Raw genomic sequence first — 23,592 nt, forward strand, 5'->3', positions numbered from 1 at the left:
TTTGAACAGAACTCGAGTCTATAAGACTCGAGTTCTGGTGGAACTATTTTACTAACCCGTTCTGTCCACACTCAAAAACAGATAGCAGTATATTACTAACGTGTTCCTGGGACTATATTATTCAGTCCACACTCAGTATCTTCAAACTCTCACCCAAAAACAGAGCATCCTCAACTCTCACCCATACACTCAGCCTCACTAACTCTCACACCTCTCACTCTCACTCACCACATTGCCTCTCTCACTGCTCTTCCCTCTCAACAATTTCATATTTCAGGTATGGGTTTTTTGATTTGATTGTTATTGTAGTTGGGTATTAGTTGTGTATGGGTTTTGCCACTAAGAGAACTTCCCAATGACTTTATGGGTTTTCCAATGACTCCATGTTTTTTCCTAATATAAGATGTTCTTCTTGTAGTATCTTTTTGTTGTTGATTTCAATTCCATGTTTTTATTGGCTTGCATGTCATTTGAGCTATATATTATTTGTTATATTTTCTTTGATTTATTACTAATTCATGTGATTAATCTTAACCATCTTGATAAAAATATGTTTTTGCATTAGCCATTTTGGTGAAATAAAAAAATTCTGTTCTCATTGACTTTATTCTTTTTGAGGTGTTTCGCTGCATTAATTCTTCTTGATCAAATCTGCCAATTTTAAAGAGAATGAATCTTTCTTGAATTAGATTCACCAAATTCTTGTAGGTTAGAAAATTTTATGAAAGATTCATAGCAATGTACGTTTCCCTTGTTATCTGAGATGTGGAGTGTTGCTTGATTGTGGAGTCACCACTTTATCTTGAAGGAGCTAGTGGATTGTTTGAATTTATTGTTAAAAGACAAAGAAAATGGGCACATGGTTATAGTAACTGTTGAAGTTACAAAACTTCTTCTTGAAATAATGCGTACAAAAGACTAGCAGGACATGAGTATGCAGATATCTCAGGGGATTTAGGTGTGGATGCTAGGATGTAAGTCTTGCTTTGGAGTTGACTGTGTTGTTTGCCATGCCTGGAAATTGTGAACATCTCAGAATATAGTAAAAAAAGAACCTGGAGAGGATTATTTGTGTAGTGACTAAGAAGTACTTTAAGGGCTGCCTAATATTTCCTTCATTTTGCTTTCTGACATGGTGCTAGAGACATTAATGTAATTTTAACTGCTTGAGATGCCCCTTTTCAGTTTAGTAAATGGTAAACGTAGCACTAGAACATGACAGTTCCTTTATTTAGGAATTGTCTGCCTCTATACAAGATGCAAACTTAAGAACCATTGATTTTGTTATAGGTAAATCATGTGGACGTTTACATTTTTTTTTTTCCCAGTGAAACCTTTAAAGTCCCTAACACTTTTTATAGTGGTGTAGCAGATTGCGTTTAGATGTGTATAGGTTAATATAGATGTGTATAGGTTAGTACCGGTTAATATAGGTTAGATGTGTATAGATGTGTATAGGTTAGTTGTGTATAGGTTATATAGGTTAGTACAGGTTAATATAGATATGTATGTGTGAACAAAATATTATGGACTTTAATCTTGTAACGACTTTTCATGGAATCATTATGAAAGTGGTCTGTACAGAATAGCAGAGGTTCTCTTATTCATTTTTGAAGGGGCTTTTGTTGAGAACAGTCACAATGTTGAAGTAGATTTAATTTGTAATGAGTGTGTATCGTGTGTTCATTAGGCTAAAAGGTCCACTCTGATGTGGTTATTAAAGGTAGTCTTGGAATCTAATAAAATAGTTGATTGGGATTTCAGTTGATACTAATGTCTTAAGCATGAAATATGTTGGAAATACTGAAAAGGTCTCGATTTTTTTTTTGTTTGGGGGGGGGGGGGGGTGGTTTGTATGTGTTACCAAAAAATGTGGCTGTGCTTGTGTTACAAAATTATATGATATATCTTTTGCAATTATTTAGTCCCCCATTATCTTTTGCAATTTTGTATGTGTTAAAAAAAATTGCGTTTGCAATTATCTTTTGCTTTACATGTGTTTACCTATCATACCATGCTGCTGTAATTAGCCTCTTGTATATAGGAAGGATAGATGGATTTGTATATGTCCAATTGTTAAATATAGTCGTACTACACTAAGAAATGGCACGAAAAAATGTTCATTTTGTATGTATGATGAAAAGCAACTTATAAAAGTTTCTCGGCCGCATCTTTTTATTAGAAAGTTAAAAACCTACTAAAAAGTTTCTTTTAGATCAGGGAACTTGAAAATGTTTGTTAACTAACATAGTAACTTGACTGTAACAGGTTCACAATGCCTGAAATTGATATAATCATATACCACGGTGGTCCGTTGAAGAATGCCAATGCGAACAAGGGATTGCCATTTGAAGGGCCGGGTATAAAGACCTATTATACCCAAATTGATCGTAGGTTGAAGACCCTTGACGAATTGAAAATGATGGTTATGGAAGAGTTGTGTGAGAACCCTGCTGTGCACAACATACACATTACTTATCGCATGCCAAATGAAATCCTGAAGCACTGGATTAATTACAAGTACACGGCGATAGAAGCAGACAAACATGTGAAGATCATGTTTGACAAGTTGGAGAGAATACCTGAAGTAACTAACATTGAGTTGTACATACAGTTGGAGCCACGTGCAGAAGTTGGTATTGAGGAAATCCAACAAACACAAACAAGTTTACAAGTTATAGTTCCAGATGCTCAATATGAGTATTTTACACATGTAAAGCATGATGATGTTCATGCCGATGATGATGATGATGAGGATGAGGATGAGAATGATGATGATTATGATGATGAGGACGAGGAAGAGGATGATGATGATGACTATGTTGATGAAAATATTGCCATTAACAGTGAAGATTTTGGCGATAGAGATGAGATTGAAGACAGGATTGAACAAGGGGACTTTAGGGACTTTGAGAGGGACATTGATGACGATGAGACATTGGACGGTAGTCAACCTGATGCATACAATGTTCTTAGTGTCCAAAACATTACAGACACAATCCCTGTGTACTCACCACCTGCCTTGTCATTTTCTGAAAATACTTGGGAAAATTTGGTTGATCCTTCACATATTGAGACACCATTTGTGTCTAGTTGGAGAGAGGGGATGAATTTGTGCAAAGGCTTGACTTTTGCCAATAAAATGGAGGTGCAACGCGTATTAACAAAGTGTGCCCTAAAGGAAAACAAACATTTTATGATCAGTAGGTCAACCACGACAAAACTTTGTGCGAAATGCGTTGATGAGTCATGCACGTGGTATGTCTGCGTAGTCATGAAGCCCAAGTTCCATAATCTATGGATGGTCACTGTGTACAAGGGTCCTCACACGTGTATACGGACTGGGGTGCGAAATGATGGTAGAATGATGAGTTGTAAATTTATTGCAGATGATATCCTTAAGAAGTAATGTGAGGATCACACTACCCCAATTAAGCATCTCAGATCTATGATAGAGTCGAAATATGAGGGATAAAAGCCTTCTTACTACAAGGTGTGGGATGCGAAACAACAGGCGATTGGGAAGATGTTTGGGAATTGGGAAGAGTCTTATCAAAGGTTGCAAAAGTTGCTAATGGCATATATTGATCAGGATCCAACTACCTAGGTGTTCTATCGTACCACATCCACCGGTGAAGATGACACAGTATTTTTGAATTATGTGTTTTGGTCTTTCGGTCCAAGCATTGATGGATTCAAATATTGCAAGCCGGTTATCAGTATTGATGGGACCCATCTGTATGGTAAATATCAGGGAAAGTTGTTGGTTGCAATGGCAACCGACACTAACAACAAGGTATTCCCTCTTGCCTTTGCTATTGTGGATTCTGAGTCAAGGTCTAGTTGGAGATAGTTTTTACAATGCCTCAGAGATGCGATTGGCCGCGTGATACCTAACGAAGGCATTTGCATAATTTCTGACCGACATCTCGGTATCAAAAACGCCATTGCAAACTGGCCTAGAAGGGATGATGGAAGAGCACTGGTATTTCATAGATATTGCCTTCGACATGTTGCTAGCAACTTTAACACACATTTTCAGAACTCAACTCTAAAGTCAGCGGCGTTGAAAGCCGGATATGCTAGTCAGGCAGTGAAATTTTATACCATAATGGACACCATTAAGCAGGCGGAAATTGAGGCCATTAGAAATAAGAAGAAGTTGACGGGGAAGGATGGCAAGGAAAAGAATCAAGATTATCTTCCATACACATACCTAATGGGCGAGTCTGTGGATATGTGGACCCAGTCACATGATGGTGGGAGACGTTTTGGGGCAATGACAACCAATATATCAGAGTGCTTCAATGGTGTATTGAAAGGTGCACGGGGCCTTCCTATTGCCGCGTTGGTTGAGTTCACTTGGAACAAACTTGTTCAATATTTCCACGACCGTCGCAAAGAATACCTTTTTGAGTTCTCAGAGGGTAAGAAATGGAGTAAATATGCCTTCTCCAAGTGGGATGAGAATAAGAGTAAATCTGAGAAACATTACCTTAAGCCATTTAGCAATAAAGAGCTGATATTTCAAATAGTTACCCAACTCAACACGTGTAGTGCAGGAGGGGGAAACCACAGTTATGAAGTTCGGTTACAGGAAAGAACATGCAGTTGTGGGAAATGGCAAAACATAGGGATCCCATGTTCACATGCAATTAGAGTATGTGACTATTTACATATTGATTCGACCACATTTATTCACCTGTGTTATGGTTTAAACAATGCCATTAACACTTATGAGCATGCATTTGTGGTTCCTAAGTCGCAGTCATTGTGGAGGGATCCCATAGGGCCAAAGTGGTTGCCTAATCCAGCATTGTTGCAGGCCAAAGGTCGACCAGTGAAGTCGAGAATAAGGAATGAGATGGATGGAGTGAGGAATAAGGATCGAGAACCGGGATGGCGGAGGGAGGATGCAGATTTGATAGAGAGTCAGCCCAAGCAGACATGTGGACTGTGTCATGCTTCCGGGCATAACCGCAGAAAATGTCCGCAGTCTCGTGGCGCTTCCACAAGCGGTCATGTTCCACAGTAGGTAGGTAGATGGCAAATACTTATGCATCGGTTAAATATTTGTTGTTCATTCCATGTTGACCTAATGTTTATTATCTTCTCTCCTAATGTGATTACTCTACGTTTTTCAAGCATGCTTCCAAGGACGATGTTTTTGTTGTGCGGACAGCCGATGTTAGGAAAAGTGACTACGTTGTATTGGCTCTATGTGAACTTTTTGGTTTTTGTTGAATGTACTTGTAAATCTCTATTCAATATATGTCTATGAAGATTGTGATTTGAGTAGTATGGTTAGAACTGCAAATTAAGCGTGGTTGGGCATGTTTAGAATGTTGATATTGAGAATGCCTTTTCCTGCGATGTAACTGCATTTTGCATTGTAAAACCATGTTTATACAGAGAGCGTAAAAGTTTCTATAGTTTCGTGCATACAATAAACGCGTTTTGATGTAATGTACGTGTATTTACATTCTCAACTTCTTTGCCTCTGAATGAGTGTTTATGGATTATATTTGCAGTTTGTCTATCTCTGTTTCTCAGTAGGTGCATGCACACGTTTTAGTTTCTGGTTTGTCTGCATGACCAGGAAAAAAGAAAAAAAAAATTCCACAGTGAATGATTCCTGGAATGAGCAGAGGAAAACAGAGCAGAACAAAAAAAAAAAAAAAATTCCATAGAACTCGAGTCTATGAAACTCGAGTTCTACTGGAAAAAACAGAGCAAAACAGAGCAACCCTCTTGGTCCTCTCTGAGTAAACAGAGCAAAACCAAGAAAAAAAATTTTCCAGTGGAACTCGAGTCTATGAAACTCGAGTTCCACTGGAAAAAACAGAGCAACCTTATTGGACCTCTCTGAGTAAACAGAGCAAAACCAAGAAAAAAAAATTTCCAGTGGAACTCGAGTCTATGAAACTCGAGTTCCACTGGAAAAAACAGAGCAAAACAGAGCAACCCTCTTGGACCTCTCTGAGTAAACAGAGCAAAACCAAAAAAAAAAAAAAATTTCCACTGGAACTCGAGTCTATGAAACTCGAGTTCCAATGTAAAAAACAGAGTAACCCTCCAGAGCTCTCTGAGTAAACAGAGCAGTGATGCTCTTTGGTTCTCGAGTCTTAAAGACTCGAGTTCCTCAGTAGAACTCGAGTCTTATAGACTCGAGTTCCTGGTGAGAATTTTTTTTCACTTCTTTAAGGTTTGTTTAACTTAGTTTTGACATGTTTAGGCTTAAATTTAATATATATAGTATTACATTTTTTTACATGCTTTGATTGTTAGATTGAGGATTAGGGTTTGTGGGTGTGATGAACAATATGAACATGCATAATCACATGAACATGCATCAATGCATAGGTGCTAAACTCAACAATGTGGTAAGTAAAGGTAAGTCATGCATATAAATATGAACATACATCTTTTGACATGATGACTTGTTTCTCTATATATAATGAATGATTGGATGCAATGCTTTGGATGTAAATGTGCTCAATTGATGTCATGCCTCTAATGATATGATGTTGCTGCGTCTGTGTTAATAATAATATGATGACGGATGGCGAGCTGGAGAGGAGCAAATGTCAATTTGATTCAAGGCTAGATTAAGCAAAAGATGTAATTGCTAAGCTGCGATGGTAGAGAATAGTTGAACTGTAACTAATTGTTGTGACCCTCTTTTTTGGGTTAGCTACCAAATTTTGCGGATGGCTTGTGGATTACTAATATTCTTAATAAATATTTGGATTTTAAGTTGTTGAGTGAAAAAAAAGTTAGTCTCTCCTATTTGAGAAACAAAGTAAACAAATCACGTAAAATGAAATCAATTACAACCATAAATGGTCCATGACTTTAATACTCAGAGAAACATAAGGGAATTTCTTTATTTAGCAAGGGCCACCACTCACTATATAAAGGAGCTCCAAACTGGACATTGTATACGGAAAGCATAACACAAATTTTCGTAAAGAAACCACTTTTGCGTAGGAGAATGTTGAGGAAAAATGAAAAACACTTAACCAAAAAGTGGGATGGGGATGGGCATTTGGGTCTTCATCTCAAACTTTTTTTTTTTCCATTATATTAATTCCTGAATAATGATACATTCTAAAGATTCTATTGAGAAAAAACCAACCACATCTGTTGGCTTTGCTTCATGCCATCGAGGTAGTAATCTGTTTTGTTTCATTCAACATCATTCTTCCTGACTAATAAAGATTCTATAAACAAAACATTAAAAATAATGACACCTTCAGCATGGTAACAAGGCTGGTATCAAATATTCAAAAATACAATCTTTTGAAGCAGATACTTTTGTTTTATAATTGCCTCAATTTCCTTAAATTGAACAAAAAGAGGACACTCTGCGGTTGCGGAGATCTAGAACACCTACTAGAGTTAATCATGTCTGTTGCTTGAGCTTCAATATGCTGGCCTACTCCAAGAGACAAAATGAGGGAGACTCTAACATTCTCCTGTTAAATGTGAAGGAACCTTTTCTTTGTAGGCAAAAGCACTCATGACCTTGGACAGCCTGTCATGTTGCCTGAAAAATAAAAATTAATCACTAGCGGGCTGCAACATACAGTTCTGTGTAAAAGAATGAAAATATTGAAATAGTTCAAAATTGAATAAGAACAATTGATGCTGATATTATTTTTCTGGCAATAAAATGGTCTCAAAGTCACCATTAGCCTTTACATTTTCAGGATATAGCCCTTCTATCGTAGGATTCTAGAACTTCATTGCACAATCTTAACCAATAAATACCACTCTCAACGCTATAGAAACAATGGAAAAACTCCTATCAGGCTTGACTATATCAGTTGTAAGGTTTACGAGGTACAGTGGGCTTTGCCTTAATATATGTATATATATATATATATATTTATATATATTTTTTTAAGTAAAAGAATATTTCATGAATAAGAGACTAGTTCACATGGTTGAACACAAAGTCTAAAGAGATAAAACAGAAGTCTTAAAATAAAATCTAGCCATATGAATTGAGCTAGAATTATAAATAGAAATTGAACTATACACTGATTGTAACAAAATGCATATACCACACAGTGTACTGGACAAATTAACATTAGGGTATCTTGTAATTTGAACATTCTCAATCAGATTAATTCAAATAAATTAAATCAGAATTACACATGCACCTATCAGAATTACACATGCACCTAGCACTTGCAAGGTTAGGAGACGCCAGTTGAGCTAAAGCACATTGGTGACCAATTCAAATAAATCTAACATAAACTTGCACAGATTTACAATTACAGGCAGTGTATTAAACCTGACCCTTACCACTCAACATTGTCTCGGTGAGTTCCATCAAGTCATTGTAGTCAGCATAAGCCATATAGAACTCACAGGTGGTGAACTCAGGATTATGTGTCAAATCGATGCCCTCATTTCTAAACTGCTTTCCAATCTCATAAACACGGTCCAATCCATCAACAACAAGCTGCTTCAGATAGAGCTCAGCCGCAATGCGCATGAATAGCTTCATGTTCAGGTCATTGTGATGGGTCATAAACGGACGGGCAGCTGCTCCACCAGCAATTGTATTCATCATTGGTGTTTCAACCTGACAGTGAAAAGAACATTGACGGTAATGAAAAGAAAGTAAAGTCGAGTGCCATATGTAGAAACCACTTGAATGAATTGAATAAATAAAAAATCAAGACAAACAACTAACCTCCAAGAAATCAAGATTGTGAAGAAAGTGCCGAATATATTTAATGATCCGAGTTCTTGTCTCAAAAATTTGTCGAACCTCCATATTCAACATCAAATCTAAATAGCGTTGTCGATAACGAGTTTCCTAGCATTAAAGACAATAAAATAAAACACCAGGGTGATATTGAGAAGCAAGTTCTTGTTTGAGATTATGAAATGGGAAAAGCACTTGCTTTTCAGCGAAGGATCCTGAATTTGAAGGAGGTTCACACTTTAGATGGATATCAAATGTAAATCCAACTTACCTTATTTATGTCTTTATCAATTTTTCCCTGGTCGATGCATGTTCTGGCGCTCATGCATACGGTGCTGAAGCAAATGCATCTTCTGCATCGAATGTTGACAAGCTTCATCAAGAAATCTCAGTTCGTTCAGCAGTAGTCATAATTCCATTGATTATTGTGTGGACACACACACATATTCCTTGGAGTATTTTCTAGAAAATCCACAGAGGAGGTACAAGAGAAGATGTTGCTAGAAAAGCTACAAGTCAGAATGAATGAAGCAGAAGCAAAGGCCAACAAGCTTAAAGTGTCATTGGAGAATCTATGTGGTATACTAACAAGGTTTTTACATTTCATATTTTGTTTTTATTATAAATAATTCCAATTATACAGTAATTTTTCTTCCATAATAATATGTTAGAGCTCAATCAGACGATGGGAAATTGAAAGTAGGAAAAAGCAGAACATGATCTGATAAAGCTTGAACAAGCCCTGCATGATGAAGAAGCGGTCTGCCTTCTTTTCCTGGACTCTTCACCTTCCAATGCTTCAAGAGGTTTGATATAACAGTGATATCTGTGTCTACAAAATGTGCAGAAGTCCAACATCATTTATCCAGAATGTGTAAAGTAGTGGCATGACTCCCCAAAGTGATGGGGAATCAATCTACCTAAGAGGCATTAATTAGAGCTAAATGGATAAAAGGAATCAACATACCTCTAGTATTTTATTGAAAGCCTTTGCCAAGGCTGGTTTAATATCAGCTCGATGTAGCTTTTCACTTTCATAGTAAGCAACCAATTCTTCAAAGCTTTCGAAGCTCTTGGATTGTAGAGAAAACTTACATTGCAAGAAAACAATCTGAGTTACTATTCCCAATAGAAAATGATTTTGGAAAAATAGCGCAAGCAACTATAGGTCAATTCTTAAGGAGCACGGACTTTGAACAAGATGCAAGGGTTGACATGCATGTGAAAAGGCAGATGTCGTACCATTAACTAAATAAAATAAGTAAAGCTTTCATAATAAAATCCTTATGACTTACTTGTCACCACCATTCTTTGCACTGCGCTCTACTACAAACTTTTTAAACCAAGGTAAAATGAGGTACTTCACATACTCCAAGCATGGATTCCCTTCCACAATATCTGGAGGACAGTATGCTCTCTTTATCTTCAAATTTACTTTTGCCTACAACATGAAGGCAAACTAAATCTAAGGTTAACCTAGTTTATAATCCAGTATCATTATGCTATGCGCAACTAATAAAGAAAACACTATGTAACCCCCTATATGGCAATTTGATACCCCTATACATGCACCCTACCTCGTCATCTTCCATAAAAGTTGAACATAGTGGATCACTTTTCGACATCTTCTCCTGACCTTGTTGTAAACTGGTTAACATGTTTGTAAATTACCAGTAAGCAAAACAAATAAAGACCACACATAAGCACATTGCATGCGTGGGTAGAAAATTTGTGCTGCAGTGAACTCGTCCTCATCACTTCGACCCATAATGTGACCACACCTGTAGCAAAATATAATAGAAGTAAAAATGACGACTACATCACCAGCATATTAAAGTAATAATAATAATCATCATACCATAATTCATGTTTTTATCCTTGAAACCGTATTCCTTTGTGCTATATCCATCACAAGAGGCTAGTACTCATGAGCTTGATTCGGTTTATCTCGTTCGACGACCGCAGAAACTCCACCTTCCCTCCATCAATATCCATCCCAACGGCCTTCCAAATCTGAATGAGGTAGCGCCCAACAACATCAATTTTCTTCAACTGACCTCCCATCTTATTGGTTAGCTGGGCAAACCAATCTACAATCCATATTTTCACTCTACACCCAGCAGATGTCAACTTGTTCACATTTATTTTGAAATTACTCCCTGCAGAACAAAAATGAAAACGAATAAACAATATTTACAATCTCCAACCTCATAACATAAATCATACCAAAACCCAATAAAGCAACACAATTCTAAAGGCAGTATGACAATATCAATAAATACACAAATATAACGTATACGGACTGTAATAGAGTGTTATCCCAACTACACAAACGTGTCCCAATATTATGGATTGCAGGTTCTTTGAGTTAACTATATGATAAACGCCACTTGCTATAATGTCCAACATAATCACCTCTAATAGTTTTATCCATGACAAATTATCATAGTATTCTGAGTTCAAATCATGCAGCCACTATCACGGGTAATGATTAAATTGAACATTAAACCTTTAATACAAGTGCTGATTTTAGGACTAAACCATTAGAGCGTACTTGTGAAGACTGCTAAATATTTCGGCATTTACAATTTCAGTTCAATTCCTGCTTTATCAATTTTAACATACCAATTTACAATCCACCAAATATCAAAACTTATATTATTTTACCATTTGATTTAAATATTATTTTTTTATTCGTTCTTTATGTTTTCTTTATTCTTTCTGTTTATGTTTCCAAATAACTATCGTTAAACAAATATTAAGTTTTTCCAAATAATAAACCTCGGGTTTATTTTTGAGAAGATTCTCGAATGACACTTTAAGCTTCTTGGCCTTTGCTTCTGCTTCATTCATTCTGACTTGTAGCTTTTCCAGCAACATCTTCTTCTCTTGTACCTCCTCTTTGGATTTTCTTGAAAATACTCCAAGGAATATGTGTGTGTGTGTCCACACAATAATCAATGGAATTATGACTACTGCTGAACGAACTGAGATTTCTTGATGAAGCTCGTCAACATTCGATGCAGAAGATGCATTTGCTTCAGCACCGTATGCATGAGAGCCAGAAGATGCATTGACCAGGAAAAATTTGATAAAATTTAAAGGACCTGCATAGTCCAGCCCATAATAGACCTGCAGATTCTAGCCCATAAAGGACCTGCATTTGGGAAGTTAAAGGAATAAAGCTTAAAACAAATTTATGCAATAGGTCTTCCATGAAATAAGAAAAATCAAAATAATTTAGTTATTACATAATAATGCAATAAGTATGGGATAAAAATTATGTTACCAAGAAAGTAATAAGCAATAGCCACTCTAGCACATACACCAATTATGTTAGTGATCTCGTACACAAATGAAGATAACAAAATTAAAAACATCCTCTAATCCAATCAATTGACAAGTCGCTCATCTAGGAAGTTGTACTGCACATAAGCCCATACAGAGGTACAATATTCTCTACGCAGAGATGAAAGGGGATAAAAAGAGTCTAACTTAAGTAAGAGTAGAGCATAAATTTTAAAACTTCAATAAGAAGAAGATAAATTTTATTTGTCATAAAAGATTACATTATAGATGTCGCACGCTATCAGTGATTTTACATTCTTAACAAAATGAAATTAATCACCACTAATGAACTGTGGTATAATTCAAACTAGCCTCTGAGCACGCGCGTGAGCTCTTCTATTTTTTTCGGTAAAAGTTAATAATATGCAAAAAATAAAAAAACTTGGGATTAATATATTTTCCAATGAACAAAAAAAAACCTCAGGGTGTGAAGAAAAAATTATTTTACCACAAACACTTAACACTCATCACACCCCTAGGTTTTTTTTTGTGATTTGAAAATATATTAATCCCAAATTATAATTTATGCATATTATTAACTTTTACCCAAAAAAAATTTAAGAGCCTCTGAGCACGCTCATGAGCGCGTGGTCAGAGGGTAGTATATTTGATTTAAGTAACCACATGACTGAATTTTAAGAAAATAACCTAAGGAATAACACCTAAGATACAATATCTGGAAGACTAAAATTTTGTAGTATTTTTGTATTTTTTTTTTTTTTTTTTACAATTCAAGCCACAAACGAATCCTAAATTTTAGGATTTCAGATTCTCTACTAATGGCCTACTAACCAGCACAGTTTCCCATTATAAAAAATAAAATAAAAAATTTCATGTTTTAGGATTTTAGAATCCTAAATTATCTTTTTGTTTTACATTTCTTTTTTAACTTTCCTTATTATGTTCCACGGTTGAGATTCAGGATTTTGGATTGTGCAATATTGTTAAGGATAAATTGCTATGTTTAAGGATAACAATATCCAATAGAGTTTTGGTGAAAAATAAATGCATTACTTATATTGTTTCAGTTAATCAATTGTGATCCTTGAACGTTGCTTTGATAATTTTTTTACAATTTCAAGCAAAAAAATAAAAATTTAAAAACCCATGTTTAGGTAATTTTATTCCTAAAAGTTTGCCTATTATTTAGAAGCCATTTTGGCTATGATTTTATAATTATAACTTTAAAGAGAAGAGGAAAAAAAAAAACGTTTTTATCAAGATTACCCGGTATTTTTATTCCTAAAATTTTGCCTATTATTTAGAAGCAATTTTCTCCATGATTTTACAATTTTATCTTTAAAGGAAAAAAATTTAAATAAATAAAACCCCCGCGTTTTAGGTTTTTACCCGTAAAAGTTAGTCTATTCTTTAGTAATAATTGTTCCATTTTTTTCTAGTTCCGGTGTGCCTATTGTGGTGTATTTGGAGGGAGCGTAATTGGTGTACTTTTGAGGATAGAGACAAGTCCGATAACCAGTTGCTCGCTTATTTTAGTGGCTCTCTTTTTTATTGGTCTAGGGCTTGGGGACTCAGCTCTAGTGATTCTATCCCTATGTTCCTTAGTTCTCTTCTCTGTAATTAATATGCTCTTTGTTGTCTCCGTTTGTTTTCTTCTTTTTTTATTTTTCTTCTCTCTTTTTTGTTTGTTTCCTTCTCTGTATTCTCTGTTCTACCTTGTGTTTTCATGAGGTAGCTTTTAATATATATCTTTCTTACTTATCAAAAAAAATAATAATAATTGTTCCATTTTTCTCAATCTGTGGCAATTTATTTTTTATTTTTAATTTTTTTTTACAAATCTATTAGTAATATGTATATAATGGTCAATCACTCTCCTTTGCCTATATATTGTATGCTTCGAAATAAAGGTCACTGCAATATAATTAATTAATACATGATACTTATCCAAATTGCACAATTTGTATTTCTTGTATACAAGATCATGCATCGGTTAAATTCCACAGTTGTTGTATTATAATATTGTAATCAAAAAAGTCGCAGTAATATTGCAATAAAAAAGAATAAGAAAAGCAATGACTAAGCTTTAACCTACAATAAAAAGAGGAAGTAGTTGATTTGGAGGGAACATTACACCTTCGCCCAGGCTCTTCCTCACCAAATTCTTCGCGAAATTCCCTAAACAACTTGTCTTGAATTCTTTCCAGCTTTCAGACTTGGAACCATCACCCATCATGCCGTAGTCGATGAATTTGACTGCACGACTGGTAAATACGTGGTACAATTCGTCCAGATTGGGTTTCTCCATTCTCTTCTTCTGTGCAAGATAAAACCATTAGCAAAGAAAAGTTACCGACCTTAAAATGTCAAATGCTTAAGAGCATAACTAACACAAACGTATTAGCACATTCTACAAAATTGCATGATAAGGCTATTACATGTCCAAAACACGTAAGGTAAGAAAACTTAACAATTGTTTTTTCTTTCCCAAATCATAACTGCTTTGAATTTTTGTTTGCCGGAAAAGCACAAGTATATTCAATCTAGCTACTAGATTCGCAAGCTGAGCTGCCAACTGCAAGCAACCAAGTCTCCTTGGATTTATGGAATTACTCCAGGGCTCCAAACAACACATACAATACTCAGCTGATAATAGGTGTGAAGGATTTAATCACCTCTCATAGGATTTGGCAATTTCAGAGGGAGAAGATAGAGAGAATGAGAAGGTTTTAGCTCTAGGGATTTTGGTCTCTATATAGCTCTTCAATATGGTATTCAAGCTACAAATTTAGTTGAAGTGAGGGTTATATAGATGGGCAAAGGGCTAGAACAGCAGAGAAATTTGTAACTAATTTCTCTCAGGTTCAGGCATTTTTGCTTGACACTTTGTAAAGTGTAAGACAAATTTGCTCTTCCAACAGATTTTCAAAAACTGATTTTGCCAGACAGGTTTGGCTGACCCTCCAATTTTTGTTCAACCGAAATTCTTTGGTATGCACTTTTAACTTCAGCTTGAACCCTCTTGAACCCAATACAAAATACACCTCATTTCAAGTATTGAAATACAAATCGATTGATAAAAAAAGTACATGGAAAATTGTCCTGGAATTAGCCAATGATCTAAAGATCCTAACAACATGAAAAGGCAAGGGATGTATATAAATGTAATCCCTTTGCTACTACATATCAAAGAGGTTGAGCTGTTCATGTGCTAGAAGGCCCAGAACACAACACCACATGAATGGGTCCAATGTCAAATTCTAACGGCCATAAAGAAATTTTGGAAATTATAGTTCAGAGTTGAGACAACAATGACCTGGGCAAATTTTGTGGACTCAAAAAGTTTTTAAATAAAAAAATTTTGCTTATTGAATAAAGATCGATGTAACTCTAAGAAACATACTGAAATAGAGTTCAACATCAATACCTTGCAGCCACTTGTTTCCGTAAAAAATGCTGGAAACTCATTGGTTTTGTAGGCAGCAACGCAAACTCCCTGTGTTCCCTGTAATGACAGAGATAAATGTAAGATTAATTTTTTTTTTTTAAACAATAATTTATAAGTCATAATCTGAATCTCTGTTACTCATAAATATAATAAAGACCAAATATTCCAGGGTCCTGGGAATATCTAATATTGATTTGACACCAGCAGAGACAACTGCTACTGGGGTCCTTCCAAGCTCGGTAAGATCAGATGATATGTCCATCGCTGCAAAGGAACAATAATGAATATGCATCCCGCCATCAATATTAATTCACAGATTATTAAATTCCAATCAATCAAAAAAGAACTTGAAATTTTTTGGAACAACTAGCTCATTCTTGAAAATTCATTTAGCAACTTGTATAATTTGTATGTAAGTTTATTAACTTGAATAATTAATAGGTACTAGAAATATCATTACCATGACTCAATAATGCAACGCCATCTCACAATCCATTGTTGGAAGAGAACAAGGTATTCACATCTTTCCATCATAGGTCTATTCTCTTATGTTTGTTGGGGGGAAAAGTTCATTCTCTTTTATTTTATTTTTTGCAAACGCAAAATGCAAAATAAAAATGAAATCTACCTCTAGAGAATAAGTGGTAAGATAAACTGGTAACTGCATATATATTAAATTGCAGAACAGATAATTCTGAATGAGAGATTCCAATACCATTACAAACATGCCTGTTCTTTTCCTATTCCATACTCCAAATCAGACCATCAAATGGACATAAACTCAACAACATACAGATTAGATGACTTAGTTGTTGATTAAACAAAACCCTAAACATAAATGGATTTGGTGCAATGAAATTTCAGGAAAAAACAAGCAAGACCATCCATAAAAGATGGCCCCAAGATTCCAAAGACCAAAACAGCATATACAGAGTCTTACACAAAGGAGGTGTCTATGCACACCACCTATTTCTAACATCATGATATTCATAGAGGTAAACTTACTGTGCTCGCCATGTCTATGTACTCCTCCAATCCCCCCAGTGACGAATACAGGGATGCCAACCTGATGAGTTGAACATTAAAATATTATCAAAACCTACATTAAGGACACCAGAACTGTAAAGATGTCCATAGTACACTTGCATAAGCAAAACCAGAAGGCAGTGCAAAAACTAAAAATAAAGTAGTCACCTTAGAAGCAAAGAACATTGAAGCAAAGACAGTAGTTGCACCATTCCCTCTGGAAGCCACCTAAAAAGAGAAGAAATACACGTAAAATCAGCAGGAAAAAAAATGAAAAGACAAAAAAAGAAAAATCATAATGACAAATAAGAAATTACTTATGTCAAAGTTATACTATATTACTAATTTATACAATATAACACAAAAAATCCTTTGAAAATATTTCATTACAGGAACTTTCCCATATGGCCTATATGTCATATTAAACTTTCAACAAATTAAAGGAAAGCACAAAAAATTGTATAAGAATTTTTTTTATAAATGTTTGCTACCTTCATGTTTTGTGTTACAAATGTTTTTTTTTATTCAATCAACTAAATTACCAAATGAAACAACTTTAACATGTCTCTAACATAAAACCCTAAAAACAAAAAGTCATAATTTGGTAACTTAGACACAGCCAATGAATTTTCAAACCCAAAACCTCAGCCTTCAGGCCCTTCACCCATTCTTAAGAAGAAGGAAGTGTCAATTGAACTAGAGCTCATTGGAAAAGAATACCATTTTAACAATATAACTTTCAACAATGACCTCTTGATGCTTCTAACAACGACATTCAAGGTTCAAATCCCATAAATATATGTAGAACATTGAATTAAAACAGTCAAAGGCCAAGATTCATACCAATCATAAACACAACCATGTGAATTTGAATAGAACAAATTACAGAAAATCACAATACAGACAACTTTGAGTTAAAAGAGTCAAAACCCAATATCCATACCAATCATAAACACAATCATGTGAATTTGAATTGAGCAAAATATAGGAAATCACAATACAAATAACAAAAGAGTCAAAAGCCAAGATTCATACCAATCATAAACCCAATCATGTGGGTTAGAGTAAGCAAATTAAAGGAAAGCACAATCCTCCCATCAGCCCCAACAGGCATAAACTCCCCATGAATGAACCCTTCCTCCTTCCCACCATTCACATGAGTCTCAAAGATGGTATCGAGATGATTCATTGTATTTGTCAGCTGCTCTTTCAGTGGCTGCATTTTACCCCTTACATCAGATTCCACCACAGTTTCCTTTGAATCTTGAAGAATCTTTTTCAGTTTTGTGGCAGTCTATAACTTTGTCTGAAACAACAAAATAAAGGAAGTAAATCAAGCACACATGACAGAAATCCTTGCCTAATTTATTTTTATACAAGAAATATTACTCTAAAAAAAGGGAACAACAACTTCGCTGCTGCAGATATAGGTAGAACAGCAGTAATTTCTTGTACACATGTATTGGGACTATAAATGTAGGTATGCATTTTGGAGTATATAGGGACACTTTTTTCCCAAACAAGAATTACTCATATGTCATCCAGCAAGCTTTATTACAGTTGATAAGCTGCAGAAGGGCCCACAACCTCAACTTTTGAGGATGGCATAAACAAAGACACTTGTACAAGACCAACTTCAGGAACAAAAAATTTGTTGTTGTACATTGCCGAAGATCTTTCATTTTATAGTTAAATTTTTACAAAATAAATAAATAAAAAAGAAGAAATATCTATCTTTTTGTTTATGTCATTTCATCAACTAAAATATATCTTTATGTAGAATTTTTTTTTGCAGCAAGCAAAACTGCACAAAACAATCAAACTTGTAAAGAACGCAGTAATGCATATTGAGAAGTCAATATTATGGTCCAATTCCATGACTTTAGCACTTACTCAAGGTTCACCAATTTTGTGTTTTTTAGCCCTCGTGTAATGTTTGGGCGGGGGAGGAGGCTGCGGGGCATCAACCTTAGGGTCATCATCATGCTGCAAATTCCATTAGATGCATGCAATCAATATTCGATATAATGGTTAGAATAAAGTGAAGTATAAAATATATTATTCCATTCAAATTAAAGTTATCATACCATAGAGCTGCCTCGGTGTCCTATTTTGTGTCCACCTGTCCCACAAGTGGGTGCTCTTCTAGTGCGTTGCGGTCTACCTCGTGGGGGTGAGGGCTGATGAGGGGGATGCTCATCCGATACATCAGTATGTGGTTGTACAATGTGAATCCCAACCGGAGGTCCTAGAGGGTCAGATGAGGATGCGGTAGGTGGGTAATCCTGCTCTATGTAGAGGCCAGGAGTGGGTGCACTAGAGCCGGTGTGTGGGTATGAGGGTGTCTCGGGGAGTATAGGAGGGGTCACATTTTGGTCAATACTGACATCGAAATTGGGCTGCGAAGGTGGGCTGGGTGAAGGGACATCGGGCTGAGGAGATGCCTGCGGGATGGGTGGAGGCATGTCAAGACTAGTTACAACCCGAGGGGTTGTTGCACGCCGACCACGGCCCCTGACTGCACTTGTGCTTGGGGTTGCTGTAGCAGGCCGAAGACAACCCCTAGCTGCACTTGTGCTTGGGCTTGTAGTAGCACGATGACCACGGGTCGGTGTACTTATGGGTGCTGCACTTGTGCTTGGGGTTGCAGTAACTGCTAGTTCAGTCTCATCCCCATTGTTTGCATGCTCATTTACTGCAGGACCACCACCAAGGCCAGCCACATTATTTAGGACACGCAGGACATGGTTGTGAGCTTGGCTGCCTTCAGGAAGCATCGCCAACAGTGCTAAATGGCTTTGAATCTGAAACGGAGAAAGAACCAGTACAATTAGACTTGAGACATTTATGTATCAATTAATGAATGAATAATATAATACTTATGAATCTACTCAAAACTAACAGTTCTATTAGAATACTATATGTATCAAAAACTATTTCATTACATGTCAGTCAAATCAAACCAAATTTGCTGAGAAATTCATAGAAATTGATTCTATGTTCATACATGTACTCAAGTAAAACGAAGTAGGCAATCAAATGTAATTAGAACACATTACCATTATATCTAATTTAGCGCTGTTGCGGTCGACATACTTTCGAGTGACCGGACGGTACCAGACGTAATAGGCATGATTGCGGGGCATCTCACCAATCTGAGGAGGTGCATGACAAAGTTGTTGTCGTCTCATTTCCCATGAAATGATATACGGTCCATGCTCCTCCCTCCAATTCTTTTCCACCTTCCCACGTAAGTCGATTTTATGCAGCCTATCATTGTAGACAACATCGTCAGGCCGCTCCTGTGCCAAGCCAAACTGTCGAAGGACACGGTCTGGGTGGTGTCTCTCTACTATGCAAAAACACACAAGCGGCACCCTTGCTGTCTACGTATCCCTCCCTACAACACAGAACTCAGGAAGGTGGCCGAAGTGTGCCTCGTATGGCTGCCACACAATCTACGATAGAAAAAAAAACAATTATCATAGCATCTTCAAATGTGAAACAAGGGATAATACATAGATAAAGGGTAAAACTAAAAATTATAACAAAAGATATGTTAAAGGATGAAGCAATCATGTTATTAACGAAAATTATCATAACCAAATAGATTTTTTGATTATTATTACCTGCTCTGGCTGCATTGTAACTAATAGCTCGCGATAGTGAACCAAGGCCATGCCGGATGGCCTACTCTTCGGGCTTGGCACCCGCACCCACCTACAATTACGAGCAAATAACATAAGAACGATAATACAATTTAGTTACTAAGAAGAGTACATTGCAGAACACACTTGGTATCAGGAAAAGACTTACTTAAATGCAAGTGGAGCATATGGCCATGGGCCATAATCACATCCAGGTGGGGGCTCTATCCTCGGGCACAAGAATGGCAACCTTGCCCATGCCCAATACTGGATCAAGGTGCACGCCCCACCAATCTGCGATGCCCCTTTCTCGCTTGCCCGACACAACTCCCTGTATAACCAGGCCAGGGAACCACTACCCCAACTATACTGTGGCGGATCACGAAGGTTACGCATGAAGTCCAGGAACATCAGATGCACCCTATCTCTTGACTTGTCCATGAAAAGTTTATCCCCTATTAGCGCTAAAATATAGCACCGGGCATACCGGTGTATCTGCATCTCCGTTGCGTCATAAGGCAATGGCGTTGCAACGGCCTCAACAAGTCGACTGATGAGAATACTTTGCCCCACCAAAGTTTTATTGTCATTCGGTGGAGTAAAACCAAGCAACTCCGTACACAGTTGCCTCCAACCCCCATCATCCACCACAGCAGTCGGCCCAACCAAGACGTCACCGTCTATAGGAAGTCTGAAAATTACCTCCACATCTTGTAGGGTGATTGACATCTCACCATGTGGAAGATGGAAAGTATGAGTCTCCGGCCGCCATCGCTCAACTAGGGCCGATATTAGGCAATTATCTATCTCTCTTGAAGGGGCTCTAAACAATCCTTCTAGCCTTAGCAATTTGATAATGTCAATGATTCGATTATCTTCCATCTGAACGTTTTTCATCTCCTTAGTGCGACCACGACACGTAAGTGGGCCCGAGTCCTACAAAATCGATCAAAATTATAGCGGTTGTTAGAACTAAAAATACAACATTGAAAGAACTTGCTAACTAACAGTCAAAGACAACGTAAATATTAAAGCAGTTGTTAGAACTAGAAATTTCACCTCGCCATTCCAAATGGCCTCTGATCGATGATATGGCTGTCATGTCAACAATGACCTCTGACGCGGACCGGGGTCCAAGACCTCTAGCTCCTCATCAATCCGAGGCTCCATACTGCAAACAGTGCAACTGTGAGATCATTAATAGTGTAGGGGCAAATGAGTGCTACTGTAAAATAGAATTTTCTTCAAAAAAAGTAAGTTCGCAACCTACCCCAATTAAGCAAACTACTATAAGAGAATTTTTTCAAACTACTATAAGAGCATTAAGAGAATTTTTTGTCATGTAACACGTTCAAGTGAAATTGTAAAATAGTCTGTATATCGCACGGGACATCATCTAGTTTAAATTAACTATAAGAGCATTATAGCTAAAGTTAATTTTCACAATGATGATGGACAAATTGAAGCTCTCAACATCGAAATTGATATATACTATCAAAAGAAGTGGTTTATTCCTAACAATATGAAGAAAGGAATGAGGAAGCTACTTTAGCTCTTGAATTAACATCAATAAGCCTATAAAAACAAGAGCAAATTACACTTTTTCACACTAAACTATTATCTTCATTACACTTAACCCATTGAACTATTAGAAATTGAGTTTTATCAATGATTTCTTTGTTTTCTTTGGTCTCTTTCTGTTTAGAATGATAAAGATTGACAGATATCAATCTATGGAAACCAAACAATGACTCATTCCTTATTCCCATGGCTAAACCAAATGGGGCACAACCCCAAAACCCTGTCCACGCTCAAATACATATGTTCTGGTGTAAGTTCTCATTTTTTTCAAATGAATATTCTCACTTATTACTTCACAACTCATACACCGTTCATAGAAGCATTTCATCAAACCCATAATTTGCTTTACAAACCCACAAACGAAAATACATACAGAAAATTAAAACAAACCCAAAACAAATCAGTGAAAATACCATGAAACAAAACCCACAAACAAATCAAACAAAAACCACAAACAAATCAAATGAAACCCCTACAAACTAGATTAAATATCAATGTAATCCAGATATTAACACTTTTTACACTAATGAAACCCAATCAAATGCTCAATCAGTTAAAAAAATTTAATTTCCCAAACAACCAAACAGAATAATATACATGCATTCACTGAAATGATATGTACCACCAAAACCCAGAAAGATCCGAAATTGAAAAACGAAATAGGAAAAATCATGAAATCCCAAAACCTAACATTGAAGTTGGAGAAAGAGAGAGTACCTTAGGCGCACGGTGGTTCAATGGGAGCAGTACTGACTTTGAGTGCCTGACTGTCAATGGAAGCAAAACTGAGTTTCGGTCGCTGACTGTCAATGGGAGCAGCACCTTCGGCACGGCGAGTTTGAGAGAGCGGAGTGTCTGAGAGTGAGTTGATTTTGAAATTTTCACAGTGAGGGGAAGAGTTTGAGAGAGTTTGAGAGAGCGGTGTCTGAGATTGAGAGATTTTGAACGGGTCTCTGTAGATTGTTTTAAGTGGGAAGGGCAAAAAGCGTTAAAGCGAAAGCGAGTTTATAAAACTCGATTTTGGAAATCGAGTTTTATAAACTCGATTTTGGAAATCGAGTTTTATAAACTCGCTATACAAGTGGAAACTTTCGCCATGTCAGCAACTGAAAAACTTGTTAAGACTCGATTTTTAATTGAATCTCGAGTTTAAGAAACTCGAGATGCTATTATTACAAATACTTTCGAAACAGGACAACTAACAAAATACTTAGCATATTACAGTTATTTAGCAACGAAAATCATTCTATAACATCTACAAGGGCTATTTTAGTAATCTGCCAAGTAAGATTTTTTATATATTTTCGTAGATTCATCTTTAGACTTTTGTGTTTTAATCTTGCTTTTCAATTTGTTTTCCACAACAAAATTTCATCTTTCTTTTGTTTTCTTGTTTTCAGTTAGCACACAGGGATTGTATACAGAGGTGGTGTAACGAGAAGGGCAACACCACCTGTGAAATATGCCTCCAGGTTTGTATCTGAGTTTTGAGTTCTAAGGTTTTCTTTTTTTGTTTTTTTTTATTATTTTTTTTAATGTTCTGTCTTTTCTGTTGTAGTAAATAATTTTTTTTTTCTTTTCTTGTAATTCAAACTCAAATTGGGTCTGTCTTTTTTAAGATTGAGTTGTTAAATTAGTTTGCATCATCATCCCCTTATTCTGGTTTTAGAATTTGGGTATCTCAAATTTGTCGTTTGCCTAACTTTCCTTTATGTTTAAGTATCTTTTTGTCTGTCTCTTTGCTCTCTCTTTTTATAATTATGAGAATTTGAAATGTCATATTGGTTTCACCGTCACATACAAAATCTTTTAGGCATCTTTTCTTCATATTGTATCCAAAACTAGTACTTTGAAAGCCA

General features: G+C 36.2%; 2 protein-coding genes across 7 annotated transcripts; both read right to left on the minus strand.

Moving 5' to 3' along the window:
- Positions 1–7,165: 7,165 nt before the first annotated feature.
- LOC126694456 (lysine--tRNA ligase-like) lies at positions 7,166–11,870 on the minus strand. The gene is made up of 9 exons (XM_050390724.1): positions 11,504–11,870; positions 10,581–10,881; positions 10,300–10,503; positions 10,018–10,163; positions 9,690–9,812; positions 8,994–9,554; positions 8,708–8,833; positions 8,314–8,596; positions 7,166–7,549 (listed from the first exon to the last, which is right to left on the minus strand). The coding sequence occupies exons 6-9, from the start codon at positions 9,099–9,101 to the stop codon at positions 7,521–7,523; spliced, it is 546 nt and encodes a 181-aa protein (XP_050246681.1). The 5' UTR covers positions 9,102–9,554; positions 9,690–9,812; positions 10,018–10,163; positions 10,300–10,503; positions 10,581–10,881; positions 11,504–11,870; the 3' UTR covers positions 7,166–7,520.
- A 2,207-nt stretch (positions 11,871–14,077) lies between these two features.
- On the minus strand, positions 14,078–22,751 carry LOC126694457 (pseudouridine-5'-phosphate glycosidase-like). Of its 6 annotated transcripts, none has more exons than XR_007645773.1 (13): positions 22,451–22,751; positions 21,212–21,323; positions 20,322–21,088; positions 20,135–20,225; positions 19,565–19,963; positions 18,593–19,309; positions 18,399–18,491; positions 17,541–17,805; positions 16,674–16,733; positions 16,485–16,545; positions 15,637–15,743; positions 15,459–15,536; positions 14,078–14,348 (listed from the first exon to the last, which is right to left on the minus strand). XR_007645773.1 is itself a non-coding variant. In XM_050390725.1 (8 exons), the coding sequence occupies exons 4-8, from the start codon at positions 16,689–16,691 to the stop codon at positions 14,118–14,120; spliced, it is 495 nt and encodes a 164-aa protein (XP_050246682.1). In that variant the 5' UTR covers positions 16,692–16,733; positions 17,541–17,811; positions 18,399–18,491; positions 18,593–18,966; the 3' UTR covers positions 14,078–14,117. The 6 variants fall into 6 exon arrangements, 2 of the variants coding, with proteins under 2 accessions (XP_050246682.1, XP_050246683.1); XR_007645774.1 differs by having other exon boundaries at positions 14,078–14,345; positions 17,541–17,811; XR_007645772.1 differs by having other exon boundaries at positions 17,541–17,811.
- Positions 22,752–23,592: the final 841 nt, after the last annotated feature.

This window comes from Quercus robur, chromosome 8 (assembly GCF_932294415.1).
Source record: "Quercus robur chromosome 8, dhQueRobu3.1, whole genome shotgun sequence".
In the NCBI taxonomy this organism is placed as follows: Eukaryota; Viridiplantae; Streptophyta; class Magnoliopsida; order Fagales; family Fagaceae; genus Quercus; species Quercus robur.

Bases quoted from the DNA above. Each gene is read 5' to 3' on its own strand.
- LOC126694456 (XM_050390724.1), bottom strand. From the start codon at position 9,101: ATGAAGCTTGTCAACATTCGATGCAGAAGATGCATTTGCTTCAGCACC. The intron at 8,834-8,993 runs GTAAGTTGGATT...CTTTAATGCTAG, and splicing joins TTGATAAAGACATAAATAAG to GAAACTCGTTATCGACAACG. The intron at 7,550-8,313 runs GTAAGGGTCAGG...TTTATTTTTCAG, and splicing joins CACCGAGACAATGTTGAGTG to GCAACATGACAGGCTGTCCA.
- LOC126694457 (XM_050390725.1), bottom strand. The intron at 15,537-15,636 runs GTCTTTATTATA...CTGTCATTACAG, and splicing joins CCAGGACCCTGGAATATTTG to GGAACACAGGGAGTTTGCGT. The intron at 14,349-15,458 runs GTATTGATGTTG...TATCTTGCACAG, and splicing joins CGGAAACAAGTGGCTGCAAG to AAGAAGAGAATGGAGAAACC.